At 39.1% G+C, this 14,842-nt stretch overlaps 1 protein-coding gene across 18 annotated transcripts in view; it reads right to left on the bottom strand.

The window, feature by feature from the left end:
* THRB (thyroid hormone receptor beta) overlaps positions 1 to 14,842 on the bottom strand; it is a 379,102-nt gene that overhangs the window by 44,862 nt on the left and 319,398 nt on the right. For all 18 annotated transcript variants that reach the window (XM_087870168.1, XM_045791644.2, XM_087870167.1 and 15 more), the window contains one exon: positions 2,336 to 2,436. In XM_087870168.1, the coding sequence (XP_087726294.1) occupies positions 2,336 to 2,436 (101 nt within the window). The remainder of the gene's footprint in view (positions 1 to 2,335; positions 2,437 to 14,842) is intronic.

The raw sequence follows: 14,842 nt of genomic DNA, 5'->3' as shown, positions 1-14,842 counted from the left end.
ATAATCTATGAATCTTTCTTAAAAAAATAGTTTGTTGTGGGGAAGTATCAACATTCTTTCTATAAAAGATGCATAAAAAACTGGCTCATCAAAACAGACAAAACAGCTCCAAAAGATTTTTGCTGTCTTCAGGGCAAAAATGGGCAAAAAGATTCTTCCCATACACACTGCAAGTATGGGGTAGAAATATTTTTAAAGCGTAGGTTTGAATAATCAGTATGTGAAGCACAAACCTCTTCCATCTTTGGCCACTCTTAAAAACTGTGTTTCATTTGAAAAACTCCCTTGTCTTTTCCTATGATACTTTGTCTTTATATTAAATGCACGATCTGCATAATTACCCCGGAAAGCATCTTTCTGATTTTATGATGGAAGCAATCCTAGAAACAGGATTCTGATCTGAGATAAAGGGACAGAGGCTGAAAAAATCTAGCTTTTTGCTACATGATTTCTTCTTTTAGGTAAACCTCAGTTGAATCAGGCCCCCAAAATCCTGTGATCTTGGAAAAAGAGGCCAGTGGATTTCTTGATCATGATGAAGACATACATGAAGCAGGCACACGGGTTAATAGGCTTGATTTTCCCTTTGTTTAAGTCAATCACTAATAAGCATTAAGTTCTCTGTAAGGCACAGTTGGTCTTTAGAGTCACTTTGGGAGTTGAGTATTAAATGGAATTTTCATTAGAGTCTCTCCCAGAATTCAGAATTTACCATTAGGAACTGATTTGAAAGAATCTCGGTGCTGCATAATCAGGTAGGCAAAGCTTTATGAGTTGGGGATAATTTAGAAAAAAGGCCCGTTTGAATTATTGAGCTTTCAGAGTGAGAGAGTATATCTAAAGTAATGCAGTGTTATTGCTTTCAAATCAAGCCAATAAAACTGCTTTCAAGAGACAGTCTGCAAGTCCCCCAATTAGTTAATAGTCAGCACTTACTTGTATTCGCTTCCATTAAACTCCTTAAGACATTATTTTCATGGATGTAATAGTAATCTTTAGCACAATCTTTGTTAAAAGGTACAAATTCCAGATCAAAGGGGTCTGGATGAATGAGAGCACACTACATCACATTGCAAAAGTCTTGCAGATATAGGGCCTGGGGAACTTAGAAACTTCTGGATGTGCCCCTGATTCCAAAGGCTGTATCATTTAAACACTTCTAGCAGGCTTCTGCTAAGTGTTTCCGAATTTCATGCACAGGGAATTTGCATGGAAAATCTTCCATTAGGGAAATGGGGTACCTTACCTTGAAACGAAGCTACCATGCTGATTTTTGGGGTTCAGGGTCAAAGGTTAGGAAAAAACAGGGGTAGTTGGATGAGGGGAAGAGAGAGGAGGAGATGAGGTGGGTGACAGAAGAGGGAAGACTGAATCGTTTCATACAGTTTAATACAATCTTTGCTTTAGCGTTAACATCTTGGGATCATTTGGTTTTAAGTACAAAAAGTAAATAAAACATTTAACAAGTAAACATTTAAGAAGTCTTTCCCTGACTTAATATACTGCCTCATTTATAAAACATTAGCTGAACGCTGAATCTAGCACTGGGTTGAGCTTTATTTTTATAGTAGACTTTATTTTCTAGGCTAGGTTGTTGGACCAAAAGATATTTTCCAGAAAGCTCATCTTAATTTTGATGATGAAGAGTGTAAGTAGGCAAATTTAGGCTCACTTTCGGGAAGTGAACTGTTGATCACGGGTGTGTTCTTGTCAAGTATCTCCTGTAGATGGGTCTATAGAGCATAAAATTAGCTGATGGATGCCCAGAATTTACTTACTGGCTGAAAGCTGTGCAGAAAGCCAATTTGGATAATTTCAGAACATAATTGAATCTAAGTAGCCTCAAAGATACTCTCTAATGGAACCCTTAAAAGTGAGCATATAAAAAAAATAAACAAAAGTGAGCATATTTACTTAGATTAATAGTATGTGGCAGGGTACGTTCTGTCTCCTCAACCATTGGGTATAAAACAGGAGGAGAAATGGTTATTTCTTGGGATAATATATTAGAAAATATCAGTGCATTTTTAAATTCACAGTGAGAATATTAATTTCTTTTCATCTTATTAGTTCTCTCCCTGTCTTAAAAGCCAGACATTACACTCTTGCAAATTCATGTAGTTATTGTTGATTTGGAAAAAAAGATAAATTCTGTTCTTAAACGTGCCAAAAAATGAGGAGGACGGCCAGTCACAGATCATGGATGATCACGGCCGTGAATGTTGGGATTTGGTTCTAGTTTGAACTTAAAACTTCATGTTGCATTCTGGTGGAATCCTAGAAGGGGGACTAGAGCTGGGCTGAGCTCCGAGCTCACTGGTCCCAGGGCAATTACCTTGCAGCCTTCACACGTGATGCAGCGGTAGTGATACCCGGTGGCTTTGTCACCACACACTACACATAGCTCGTCCTTGTCTAAATAACTGGGGATGTACCCTGTGAAGAAGGAAAAAAGAGGAATGTAAGGGGAAAATATCACGCTAAAGTCAAAGACACACCATAGCTTGGCGGAGGATAAAAGGAGGACAGGAGGTAAGGCGCATGAGGGAGGAGGCAGGACCAAATTGTTTTATACACTTTAATCCAATTTTTGCTTTAGGGTTTACATCTTGTGATCATTTAGTTTTAAATATAAAAGGTAAATAAATTATTTAACAAGAAAAAATTTAAAGTCTTTCCCTGACTTCATATACTTCCTTCATATCTTATACTTCTCCACTACCTTCTCTCACACGCACGGAGTTAGTAGGCCCAGGATTTCAGAGTGCCTTAGAAATAGGTATGATCAGTTTTGATGTGCAGGTGGGAATACATCTGAAGGCTGTTGGAGCCAAAGAATCACGGAGAGAGGCCAAGATCTGAGACATCTGGAGTGCTCTGGGTTCTGGAGAACATAATCTCTTTTGCAAGCCTTATTTCAGAACTTTTTCTTAGAAGACTGGATCCACTTTGGAATCAAGGCACCATGCAATAAATTGAGAAAATTTTACAGCTCAGAGATCATCAAGTACTTTTGAGGTGAACAGGCTTTCAGAAGTTTGCTTGGTCTTCCTGAGGGTCACAGTGGAAATTAAAGCAGAGATCTTCTAACCAGATGTCCTAACTTCCAGTATAACTAATGCTGGCCTTTTTCTAAAAATAGACAGTTAACTTTAAGTAGAATGAACAAAGCCATCTAAAAAAATTTTTTTTTTTTTGTAAACTTGTGCTGTTATGACAGAAAACCCAACAAATCTGGGTGATGTGGAGGCTCTATTAAGAAAAAAAAAGAAAATCCAACCATGATAACTCTCTTTGGTGTACTATTGGTTTATTAATTTAAATTCCTTGGCCCAGGAAACTAAAGTTTAAAAACAAAGCAGAAGCAGCCTACTTCCCACCAGTCTTTGCCTCTTCCCCTTCACTTGTAGACAATGTTCAAACACAAGAAACTGATTCTAAAGGGCAAATTCAGTTTCATATGGTATCAGTGGTTTACCACTGAAGCACATATCTTTAGACGAGTGCAGAAATCAAAACAAGGTCTGCTTTGTTGGGATGTGGAGAAGGGAAAGGCTGAGAAAACAAAATCATTCCTTTCCCTGATCATGGCCCCTTAGAAGTTCTTTGACTTGGTAAACTCTTAGTGGTTTCAATAAAGATTAGCCAGGTTGAAATGACAGATGACTTGCTGTATGCTTTACCATGACATTTTCATAGATCTTTTATTAAACTAGGTCACAGAGGGCTTACATTTCAGAAAAAAAATCCACAAGGAAAACAGAAGAAAATGAGTCCTTTTCACAATTTCTTAGAAATTACTTTGCTCAGACTTTATTTTAGAAAAATGGCCCCTCTTGGGAGGGAGACAAATGACTTCAGAGTGAGATCTGGTAATGTACAGGATTATCTTCTTAAATATCACAGCTTTTCTTAGTTTACTTTTGCATCATGCAAACCATGAGTCATCTGTTGAATTCACTTCAAGAGTTTCAAAACTTCCATCAGACATTTTAAAAAAGAGCATTCTGGGAGGGATTTGGACAGAAAAAAAGGGGACTGGAATGATTTTTGTGTATTTTATTCAATCATTCATCTATTCATAAATTCAGAAAACATTTATTTAGCATGTGTTATGCGCTTAGCACTGTGCTTGGTGCTGAAATATAAAAACAAGGCATGGTTTCTTCCCTTGGTAATGCACGTGGAGGAAACTGAGTTCTGTACTTCCCAGTCATGGTCATTCCTCAATGAGAGACGAAAAGGTGAAGATGAACGAAAAAACTTGAAAGATGCTAAATATCACCACAAGGACATGCAAACCCAAACCACAATGAGACACCACTTAACATCCTCTAGGATGGTTATAATAAAGTTGGTGGAAAATAATAAATGTTGGTGAGGATATGGAGAAATCTGAACCTTTATATATTGCTGGTAGGAATGTAAAATATGCCTTAGAAAATAGTTTGGCTGTTCTTCAAATGGTTAAACATAAAGTTACATATGACCAGTAATTCCACTCCTAGGTGTGTTCCCAAGAGAACTGAAAATACATGTTCACACACAAACCTGTATATGAATGTTCAAAGCAGCATTATTTATAATATCCAAAGGATGGAAACAACCCAAATGCCCATCAAATGATGAGTGGATAAACAAAAGGTAGTACATTCATACAGTGGAATATTATTCAGCTGTGAGAAGGATGAAGTAATGACACATGCTACAACATGGATGAACCTTTATGAAATGAAAACATTCTGTAAAAGAAGCCGGGCATGAAAGGCCACATATTGTATGATTTCATTTCTATGAAATGTCTAGAATAGGCAAATTAATAAAGAAAGAAATTAGATTAGTGGATGACAAGGCCTGGAGGGAGGGGGAATGGAGAGTAACTGCTAATGGGTACAGAGTTTCTTTTCATGGTGACAAGAATGTTCTGGAATTGTATAGTGTTGATGGTTGCACAATTCTGAATATACTAAAAACCACTGAATGAAAAACCATTGTTTTTCATGGATATGTTTCTCAGTGTGTGAGGTCTATAGTATGTGGAATATGCTTCAAAAAAGTTGTTATTACAAAAACAAAGAAATGAAGGAAATAAAAGAGAATGGTTCCATTTGACAAACATTTATATGGGTATACTATGTGCCAGGCACTGTGCTAAGGATCTAAAGATGGCTAAGTTTTCATTCTTGAGGAAGCTTTCAGTGCAGTGAGGAAAAAGACAATAACAGATCACCTGCATATCATGAGGTAGGCACTGGAATAAGGCTATGTCCAGAATCACAAAGGGGAAACCTTTGAGAAGATTTCCTGCCTACCCCCCAGCTCAAGTCCAAACTGGGTACTCCCATACGTTCTTGTGCTTCCCCAGTAGTAGTCCTTTATTATTTATATTATAACTACCAGTGAATTTTTTCTTCCCTTTGACCATAATCTTTGATTCACTATAGGTTTGTACAGTTCCAGCTAGAGGGCAGGGATCAAAACTTCTATGCTGTAACCCCAGTGTCTAACACCTGCTCCCTCTATGGATGGCATCACAGTTTTTAAGATCTAGGGCCGTTGGCCAATGGCGAAGAATGTGAGCAGGAGGGATATATCTGGAACCTACAAATGAGTAGGATTGAGGATTGGCGGTGTGCCTGAGAAGGCTAAAGATCTCAGAAAAGATTTCTGAAAGAGGTGATAATGCAGATTCAGGGGCCCAAACTTCAGGGCTAATGAAAACTGTATTAGAAAGTTTGATTTTTGGTAAAGAAACCAAGATTCCACTCAGATTAAAACTAAGACATCCAGATTGAAGCTCATCGAAGACCTAGTGATGTGGGGAGATGCATGCTCACTCATCAACCAGATTTGGTCCTTTTTCTTTGCTCTGATCACTAAGTTCAATACAGTGAGACCCAACTAAAGAGAGCTTAAGGGCAATACCATTTCCCCACAATATAGAAATGAAAATCACAATGACTAGGCCAGTTTGATTCAGATACCATTACCAAAGTGGAGATTTACAGTCTAAATTTTATATAATGTGCTCCACTTTCTACTGTGGGCTATACAATCCACTATCCATTACATTCAAAAGAGTCTGTGCTTCCTGGTAAGTTTCTCGTTAACTCCAAGTCCCAAGGTTGTGTACCACTGTTTGCTAGGTAACTGATGGTGCTGTGGTTCAAATTTAATAAGAAATCTAACAATATCTACAGAAAAACTCACTGTCCGTTGCTTTATTCCAAATACAATTTTGGGGAATCCATACATAGGAAGAAATACCACAAAATATTCCAACAGGGTTCTGTGCCCAGGGAAATAACTAGTTACCAAATGTGGTGGGGGGAGGATCATATAGAAAATGATCAGAGATACTCTGGACTTAATAACACCAATGGAATTCAGCGGTCACTCTTTAGGAATCAAAAGCAATGTGTGTATTAGTTTCTTACAAACTTTCTTTTTAAATAAAAAAATTATACAAGTAATACGGTTCATTACAGAAAAAGTAAAAACATAAATGAGCAAAAACCAAATTTGGCTGTCAATTCTCTACCACGGAGATAACCACTGTAGCATTTTGGTGTTTCTTCATCTTGTATTAGTATGTGTGACAGTGTGTGCACACGTGTTTGTGTGGTGCATTGAAACACAGACTTATAAAACACAAAGTAACTTTTAAGCAACAAAGTAACTCAATTATTAAAACACACACCTTTCTAGTAAAGGTAGATGGAATACATATATCCATGTCAGGAAAGCTATCTCTTGATCTCTTATATATAGAGGTTATATATAGTTGATCGGAGTGAGGACTTTTCAATTCTTGGTATCAGGAGCACACAGCAGAGATAAGGGAGAAAGAAGTAAGGGTACATCCTTCTCATATTCAGGAACCAATTGTAATACAGTTAGACACTGTATTCGTTATGAGACATGCCTTGGGAGGGCCAGAGAATATTAACCAGCATTAAGATGCAGGTCCCTCACCATTTCTCACTCTACCTCATGACTTGCCTGCTGTATCTGGTGGCGTTGGCAGTAAGATACTGAAAATTTCCTCCTCCCTGTAGTTCAGTAATTTACATAGATGGTTGAACTGTTTGACCTTTAGGTTCTTGTGAATCCTGGAATCCAATGGTAATTCAATCTGTGAGTGGAATGGAACTCCTTCCATCTTCTGACTGCTAGCCTGATGGGCGGTTTGATTTGTTCTCCTATTTTTCCTAGATTATCTTCTTGGTGGGTAGATGAATAGGTGATTTCATATGTCTTTAGTGAAATCATCACGACTTTTACAGAAACATATACTTAAGTTGGTTGCAGTTGCTTATATGGTCATACTAGTGTAACCCATCCATCTCTTTCTTTTCTCTAAAATATTAACTCAGAACCATCTTATTTACCTAAAACAGTCACCACAGGCAATGATACATCAATTATCATGCCTAAGTCCATTATTCATCATTAAATAACATCCATCAGGGAGTAACATCCCACACATAATTAATAGGTAGGTGAAGATTCTCTTAAGATTGCTGAATCTATTTGACAATATTACATGTTAACTAGTTCTCCCAGAGAACTTAACCATTTCTTGCTCTCCTAATTTCTATGTCCCCATCTTTTTCCTTTTTCATGCTTACCATATAAGCCACACGCTGGCCAAATATGCCCTGCTAAGGAAAATGCACCTGTAGTGCTAGTTTTGTTACCAGGAAGGGACACTAAATAGATGTCAGGATTTGGTTCTGTCTAGAAACAAAGATGAGAAACACAACCCTGGAAGCCACACTGCTCATCTGAGAATTGTATCTGCAAATTATCCCAAGCGACTGTTGAAGGAACATGGTTAATAACACCCTAGAAAACAATTAAGACCCGTGTCAATATGTGATAATCCAAGGGTGATATGTTTTCCCCAGCTTTTACATGCTCAGATATCTTGTTTTTTAGACTAATAAACTATGCTGCCACTTTATCAAGCATATTATCATGAAAACAAACTCCATCTGTTTGTTCAACAAAGACTTGGAGATTTTTTTTAATTTGACTCTTGGCAATGTCTGCTTAGTTGCCAAGTATTATCTTGCATGTAAAATAGGTCAACGTGATCAAATATTACTAACATTTTCCCACCTTTTTTGTTAGCAACTTCATTAAGATATAATTCACATACCATACAATTCAATAGCTTTTTCTATATTCACAGAGTTGTGAAATTCTCACCACAATCAATTTTAGAACATTTTAATCACCCACCAAAGAAACCCAGTGCCTTTACAAGTTACTCCCATTCCTCCTATCCCTTTCAGCCCCTCCATCCTAAGCAACCACTAATTTGTGTTTCTACAGAATTGCCTATTCTAGATATTTCATACAAATGAAATTATACATTTTATGGTCTTTTGTGACTGGCTTTTAACTTAGCATAATGTTTTCAAGGTTTATCCATGTAGCTTTACATTACTTTAAAAAACTTGACTCTCAGAGGGACTCGGTATGTGGAAGGAAAATTTGTGTATATTTACACTAGAAATCATGCAACGGGCAGTAAGCTGGTTTCTTGGTTTGCACTAGATTCAAGGCTTTCCCATGTATGAGCAAAATCAGAAAGCTGTCTAGTTTAATTCTCTTGAGTGAATTACAACCTCATCTCAGGTCCTAGGAGAAGAAACACTGGCACCTCTTGTCACCTTGGCAAACACACAACACTTAGGGAATAGAACATAAGGCAGATTGATCTTGGTGGTAGATGTAAAGGAGAAGGTGCTGCCTAGGAAGTTAGATATTGCAGAAGGGAGAGGAGCTGAGTTCAGAGACCATTTCCAATCTGGATGATCTTACCTTTGGTGTAGGACCCTTGCCAAGCAAAACTATCTAAAAGGAGCAGTGGTTATCACTGGTGGTCGGAAATACTTTGGGCAGTTCAGAGAGGTCCATGTTGCTGATTTATCTTGCGGAACTATCAACCTAGAGCCATCAAAGAATCCTGAGTAGTTTGGGTCAGGATATCAGGTAAGACTATATATGAATACCCTTAAGGAAGCTAAATAATTAGCATGTTTAGTCATTCTTTCAATTTTATATTGAACTTTCTCAATTCATCTGACAAGTCAGACCCTTCTGATTTAAGGTCCCCCCCACTAGCACCTTCTTCCCTCTGTCATTTCTTTTGTATGTAAAAAATCTTGAATGGCTCATCTCTTAGCCTTTTCCCAACATACTAATGCTGATTCCTTTTACACTTAATTCTCAGTATAAGGTACCAGGTTTTGAATCATGTTAATTTTAACTCTCTGAGAAACACTGTATCCATCCATCCATCCATCCATCCAGTCAGCCGTTAATTTATTTAACAAACATGCATGGCCCTAGTGTGTTGGACACTGGCTACAAACCTGAAACTACATTAACTTTAAAGGTATTCTTTCATTGCTGTCTGCAAATTTCCAGCAGAGCTGCCCCAGAGGCTCCCATTTCACCAACCATCTTTCCATGTTCCCTACTACCCTCATGGAATCACTGAGCATCTTTGCTTTCCACCTTGCCCTCTGGCTGGCTAAGCCCTTGCTGCTGGGGGATGGAAGACATGGAGTCCTAAGTCTTCCAACTCTAAAACATTGGGGATAGAGGAGGACAAAGGAAGCAGAAAGAATGCTAGATCAGAGGTGTTAATTTAGAAAAGGGGAGAGGACATGATGACAAAGGACTCTGGATTTCCACCATCTGGAAGTCTTTGGGCAGAAAAGGGGAGCAAAGCAAGTTTCAGATTATTTCTTCTGATTCAAAAATTCCTGAAACTAAAATATATTCATTTTTAGGGCTAAGTTTGGGCATAGTACAGTTTTATGCAGAAGTCACTAGCTAAACTTCCTTGTCCCTGTCGACTCAAGTTTTTAGTAGCTGACATAACCTTTCAATCCATAATTAGAACTAAAACACTTGAAGATGCAAATCACTAGGAAAGGGAGTAGATTGGTATAATGAGTTTCAGTCAAAATTTTAATCAAAGGGGCACAGACACTGGCATTCACAGCATTTAGATTGCAGAATGTTTAAAAATCTCAGCCAACTTTTAAAACCAGGACGTTTCAGGTGAAATCCAGATTTCCTGCTTCCTGTGAAAATTCAGATCTGGCAATAGTGAGCCCAAATTCTCACAGGATGACAATCAACTGAACTGAGAAGGGCAGCCCATTTTCTAAGAAAGAGACATACTTTTGAGTTTACTACAGTCCCTACCACTCCCTATGGTGCCCCAACCCTGAAGCTAAATGCCACTTGTCACTTACGTTTATGCTTGCATTATGTCTTTTTACAGGTAACGAAATATTTCACAGATTTTAAATTTTTGTCAAAAGCAAGAAGACAAAAGTAATTCAAGGAAAAGGAGAGAGAATATATTTCTTTATGAAAGTTAAAAATATTTTTTATCATATAACATACATATAATATGCATGTTGATTGAAAAATTTAAATTAAGCAGTCCTTATGAAACAACTGTGCCTTTCATTCCTATCAGCTTTCTGGCAGTTGTAGGCATTGGAGTTTTAGAACTCTGGTACGGATGAGGTCTTTTCCTGTTTTAAAAGAGGGGATGAGTTGGAAAGCAGGAAGGTAAAGTGTATTAGAAGAGTGGGGAACCAGAGGGCAGTGGAAAGGGTCACCAGAAATGGGTACTAGTTGCCTCTGATTTTCCCTGAGAGTCAGCTTATGGCATTGGGCTTACACAGAAGTTCCCACAGTTACTTCAGATACTGCATGTTTGAGAAAAAATGGGTGCTTTTTCTTTATCTGAAAATCCATTCAGAATGAGATTTAAGGTTATAGCTCTAAAAACGTGGACTATCAGCTCTTCTTCCCTTTAAGGAAGGGAATGAGCAGTTGCATTTGTCGTCAGGATACCATGATGGTTGTTAAAAGCTCTATTGGTCTGTCTGCAGGTATACCCTGCAGTCATAATAGATGTGCACTTCACAGAGTGTGAGGTAAAGGAGGTGATTGCCTTCACAGTGCTTATGATCTAGATAGAGTTTACATAAACAAGCATACATAATGAAGAGAACCCGAATCCAGACTATGGGAATGATCTACAAGACATATATGAAAGTAGTATGTTGCATGTATATGTATGTTCAAGTGTATTCCACTTTGAAACAACTCGGTATACAAAAACCTAGACTTTTCAATATGAAAACTGAGGAGGGATTTTCATGTTACTGAAAGATCCTCTACTTCAGATGTTCTCTTAATATTTCATTCTTTTAATGCAAAGGTTCTCAACCAGGGGTGATTTCGCCCCAGCGGTACAGTTGGTAATATCTGGACAAACTCTTCGTTGTCATAACACGATGGGAACAGTTGTGTGCTACTGGAATATAGTGCATAGAAGCAAGGAATGTTGCTAAGCATCCCACAAGGCACAGGTCAGCCCCCACAATGATCATCTGATCCCAAATGTCCATAGTGCCAAGGTCGAGAAACTCTGGTCTCATATGCATTATATAAAAAATTTTTAAAGGTGGTTCACACAAGTGATTCAGTACTGTTGTATAAAACAAGGGATACCTGGCTTTGAAGCCAGGGCCAGCTGGGAGTAAGGGTGTTGGAGAGAATGTGGTGCTGGTTAAATAGAAGAAGCTGGTAGGTTCTGAGCTGAGTTAGTGACCTGAGGTGATGCAGGCTGAGAATGGCAGGGCACTTACTGGGGTATGGCTGGCAGTGGCTGGTAGCTAGAAAAAGCATCATTAGTTCAGGGAAGTATGGCAGACAGAAGGGTACATGGAGAAGCTGGCCAAGATTTCTGGAAAAGAGAGAGTGAGCAGAAGTACAAAGCCAGAATCAAAACTTCCCTTCAGGGCAGGGAAGCCAGAATCTTCTCTGTGGGTACGGAAGAGTTGGCGGCATTAGTGTTTGATCTAACAGGGCATGGAAAAGGGTTTGAAACTTTGAGAAGGAGCCCCGTGGTGGGTGCAGAGGGCAGGGAATCACGGCCACTGAGTGGCTGGAAGCAGAAGGCTTTGAGAAGGGGGGTGACCATGGAGAGAAGAGGACAGCGCAACATGGCAGGAAGTATCTGCAGATGAAGAAAGGGGGTGGGGTGGGGTGACCACTCAAAAGCACATGTCTCCAGCAGAGCAGGAAATTCTCTAAAGCAGCTAGTACAGTGCAGAGGGAGTGGAGATGAGGGTGGTACCAAGGACAGCGCACGGAAGCTCAGCAGTCATGAGGGTCTGGAAAAGGAAGAATACGGACACTAAGTGAGCACTGGTACTTAGTATCAGTACAAGAAGATGGGGGTCATAAAAGCTAGACCAGAACAGGTGGTAGAGTGGGAGGCAATGGGACCTCAAGCTCAATACACCTGAATGCCGAGAGCTCAGAAAAAAAGTTTTGAGTTTGTGGAAAAGTATTCATTGGGGGATGCAAGGTGGTGGACATGAACCCCATATGCAGGAAATAAACAGCTCCAACAGTCTTTCACAAGCCTGGTAGTCATCTGACTTCAGTTTCTCATCATGCCTTGGACTCCTGCTATTAGCTTTCATTGTGAGGAATGGCAATGGGTGCTCTAGGATGAGGCTACGGAATTCAGTGAAATTTCTGAAGGACATGCTTTTGACAAGGCAGGTACCTAACCCTTGGCAAAGAAAGGACAGAAGAATCAGCTCATGCTTTGGACTGCACTTGGACTAGGTTTGGAAACTACAACCGTTCCTTACTTTGCTTCCAGTTCTAGATACTGAGAGGAGGCACTTTTACTTAATCTTTTTAGCAGCAAATTGCATTTTGTATTTTAAAAAAAGGTTCTATTGTTCTCTGGAGTGGTATTATCTCTTAAGAGTATACAGGTGGCAGTGCCTAATTTGAAATCCTAACCTACGTCAGCATCCCTACAATTACCTAAGCATTATAGAAGAATCTGCAGTTACATTAACTTCTCAAGTATTATACTTTAAAGACATGATGTCTGCAACACTTAGTGCATTAGGTAGACTAATCGTATGTGTTTAAATTAAACACATTCAACTAGGGGAAGAGAAGGGACAAGAGAGAGAGGGGCAGAAGGAGAAAGACTGAGGAAGAGAGAGGTAAAGGGGAATTGGGGGGCAGGGGAGACAAAGAGGAGGAAGAGGGGCAGGAAGGGAAGGAGAGGGAAATGTTGAGAAAGAAATGGAAATAGTGTGCAATCATCTCATCCTCAGGTTTGTGGCTGGGAGTGATTATGTGGTTGGGAGACTCATGAATCTTCCCCTTTTTTTGGTTTCTTTCCTGCCTGCCTCTCCAGAGATTGGGTGTGAAACTAGGGCTTAAGGGTTCTGTTTCTCATGGAACATTTTTTTTCTGGGCAGACTTTGGAACCGCCCTATGTCCGACTCTACTGTATAGCAACCCTTCTCTGACTTTGAAAGAGGCTAAGGAAATTCTAATTAGAGAACATATTTCTTTGGGGTTTCACTCTTCTTTTTAATCCAGTCCTCTTGATGTGGGTCACTTCAAATATCCCTCACCTTACTATTTAATTTCCATTTCTAATGTCTACACGATTATTCACATACATTAGATTCCTGTCCCCGAGACAGAGGGGCAGCAAAGACAGATTCAGAAAGGACAGTTCTAGGTGCAGTTTCTGCTTGGTTATTAATATTCTCTCTGCAACACTAATAACATGGCTTTAGAACAAGAACATGTGTAGTCAAAACCCAAACTGAACAAGAGGACCCCGTCTCCTTGATCTGGACTCAAAAAAACAGGAATTTCTTATTCTCTTGGTCATGATAACCAACTCTGATGCAAACACACTACAGACTTTTTGGACATGCAATTCCTATAAAGATGGCACACAGAAGGTCAAGCCAAGAATCCCGTGGAGAGGGTGTCACACAGGACAGGCCCTCTAGGGAACGTTTCTATTTCAACAGACCCAGGGGCCGCCTGGCAAAGCCGCCTGCAGGGCAGCCAGACTCAAGCTGTTTGGGAACGTAACTGGAATTTCTGATGGAAACAGCCAGTGACCGCACCCCGGTCCCCCCCAAAAGAAAAAGATACCGACTTTTAAACTATGCCGAACCATGGTCACAACGAAGACATAACAGCCCGGTTGCCCATTCCCTTCCCCTCCGGCCGATTTCCAAACCTCCCCTTCCCTTCCTCCTGAGCTAGGGGTTAGGGTGAAGGGAGTGATCAGAACTGGCTGCGATGGCTGATTTTCACATAACAAATCAAGGCGATGTTACTTGAAACACATAAGAAACGTTATACGCAAGCAATGAACCATGGAACACTACATCAAAAGCTAATGACATACTGTATGGCAACTAACATATCATAATAATAAAAAAAAGACATAAAAATGAGGAGCTCCTATCCTCTTTTTATTTGTCCCTAACTTTTAAAAATTAAAAATGTGTTTTTCTCATGTTCTATGTGAAAAAAAAAGACAGACATTACATTCTGTATTTTAGCCTTCCCTCAAAGTGAAAATAATACTTGCTCTGCCCCTTCTCCCTTCTTTAAGTTTTAGTTTAAATTTGATTCAAGGAACTGAATTCTGACTCTTCATTCCTGTCCTCAATGTTTCAGGAGCTTGCTAATAGTTCTGCCTCTTGGCTACAAACATAAAAACACACAAAAACAACACAAAGAAAACTAAAAGTCATTCTAAAGCCTGCTGTTAAGATAACTAATCTTGACTTTGGGTTCTGTAGTCTTCCTTTATTTTGTCTATGTGTACTTACAGTAAGTTTATTTTACAAGATTATGATCATTTTCTATACACTAGAAAATTCCAATTAAATGCTAAAGAATAAACCATCCTTTAAAAAAATGACAAAGTTAAGACAGCTGTGCTATT

This window comes from Ursus americanus, chromosome 20, assembly GCF_024610735.1.
Source record: "Ursus americanus isolate L20-20 chromosome 20, mUrsAme1.1.p, whole genome shotgun sequence".
In the NCBI taxonomy this organism is placed as follows: domain Eukaryota; kingdom Metazoa; phylum Chordata; class Mammalia; order Carnivora; family Ursidae; genus Ursus; species Ursus americanus.
This window is presented reverse-complemented; position numbering and strand designations above follow the sequence as displayed.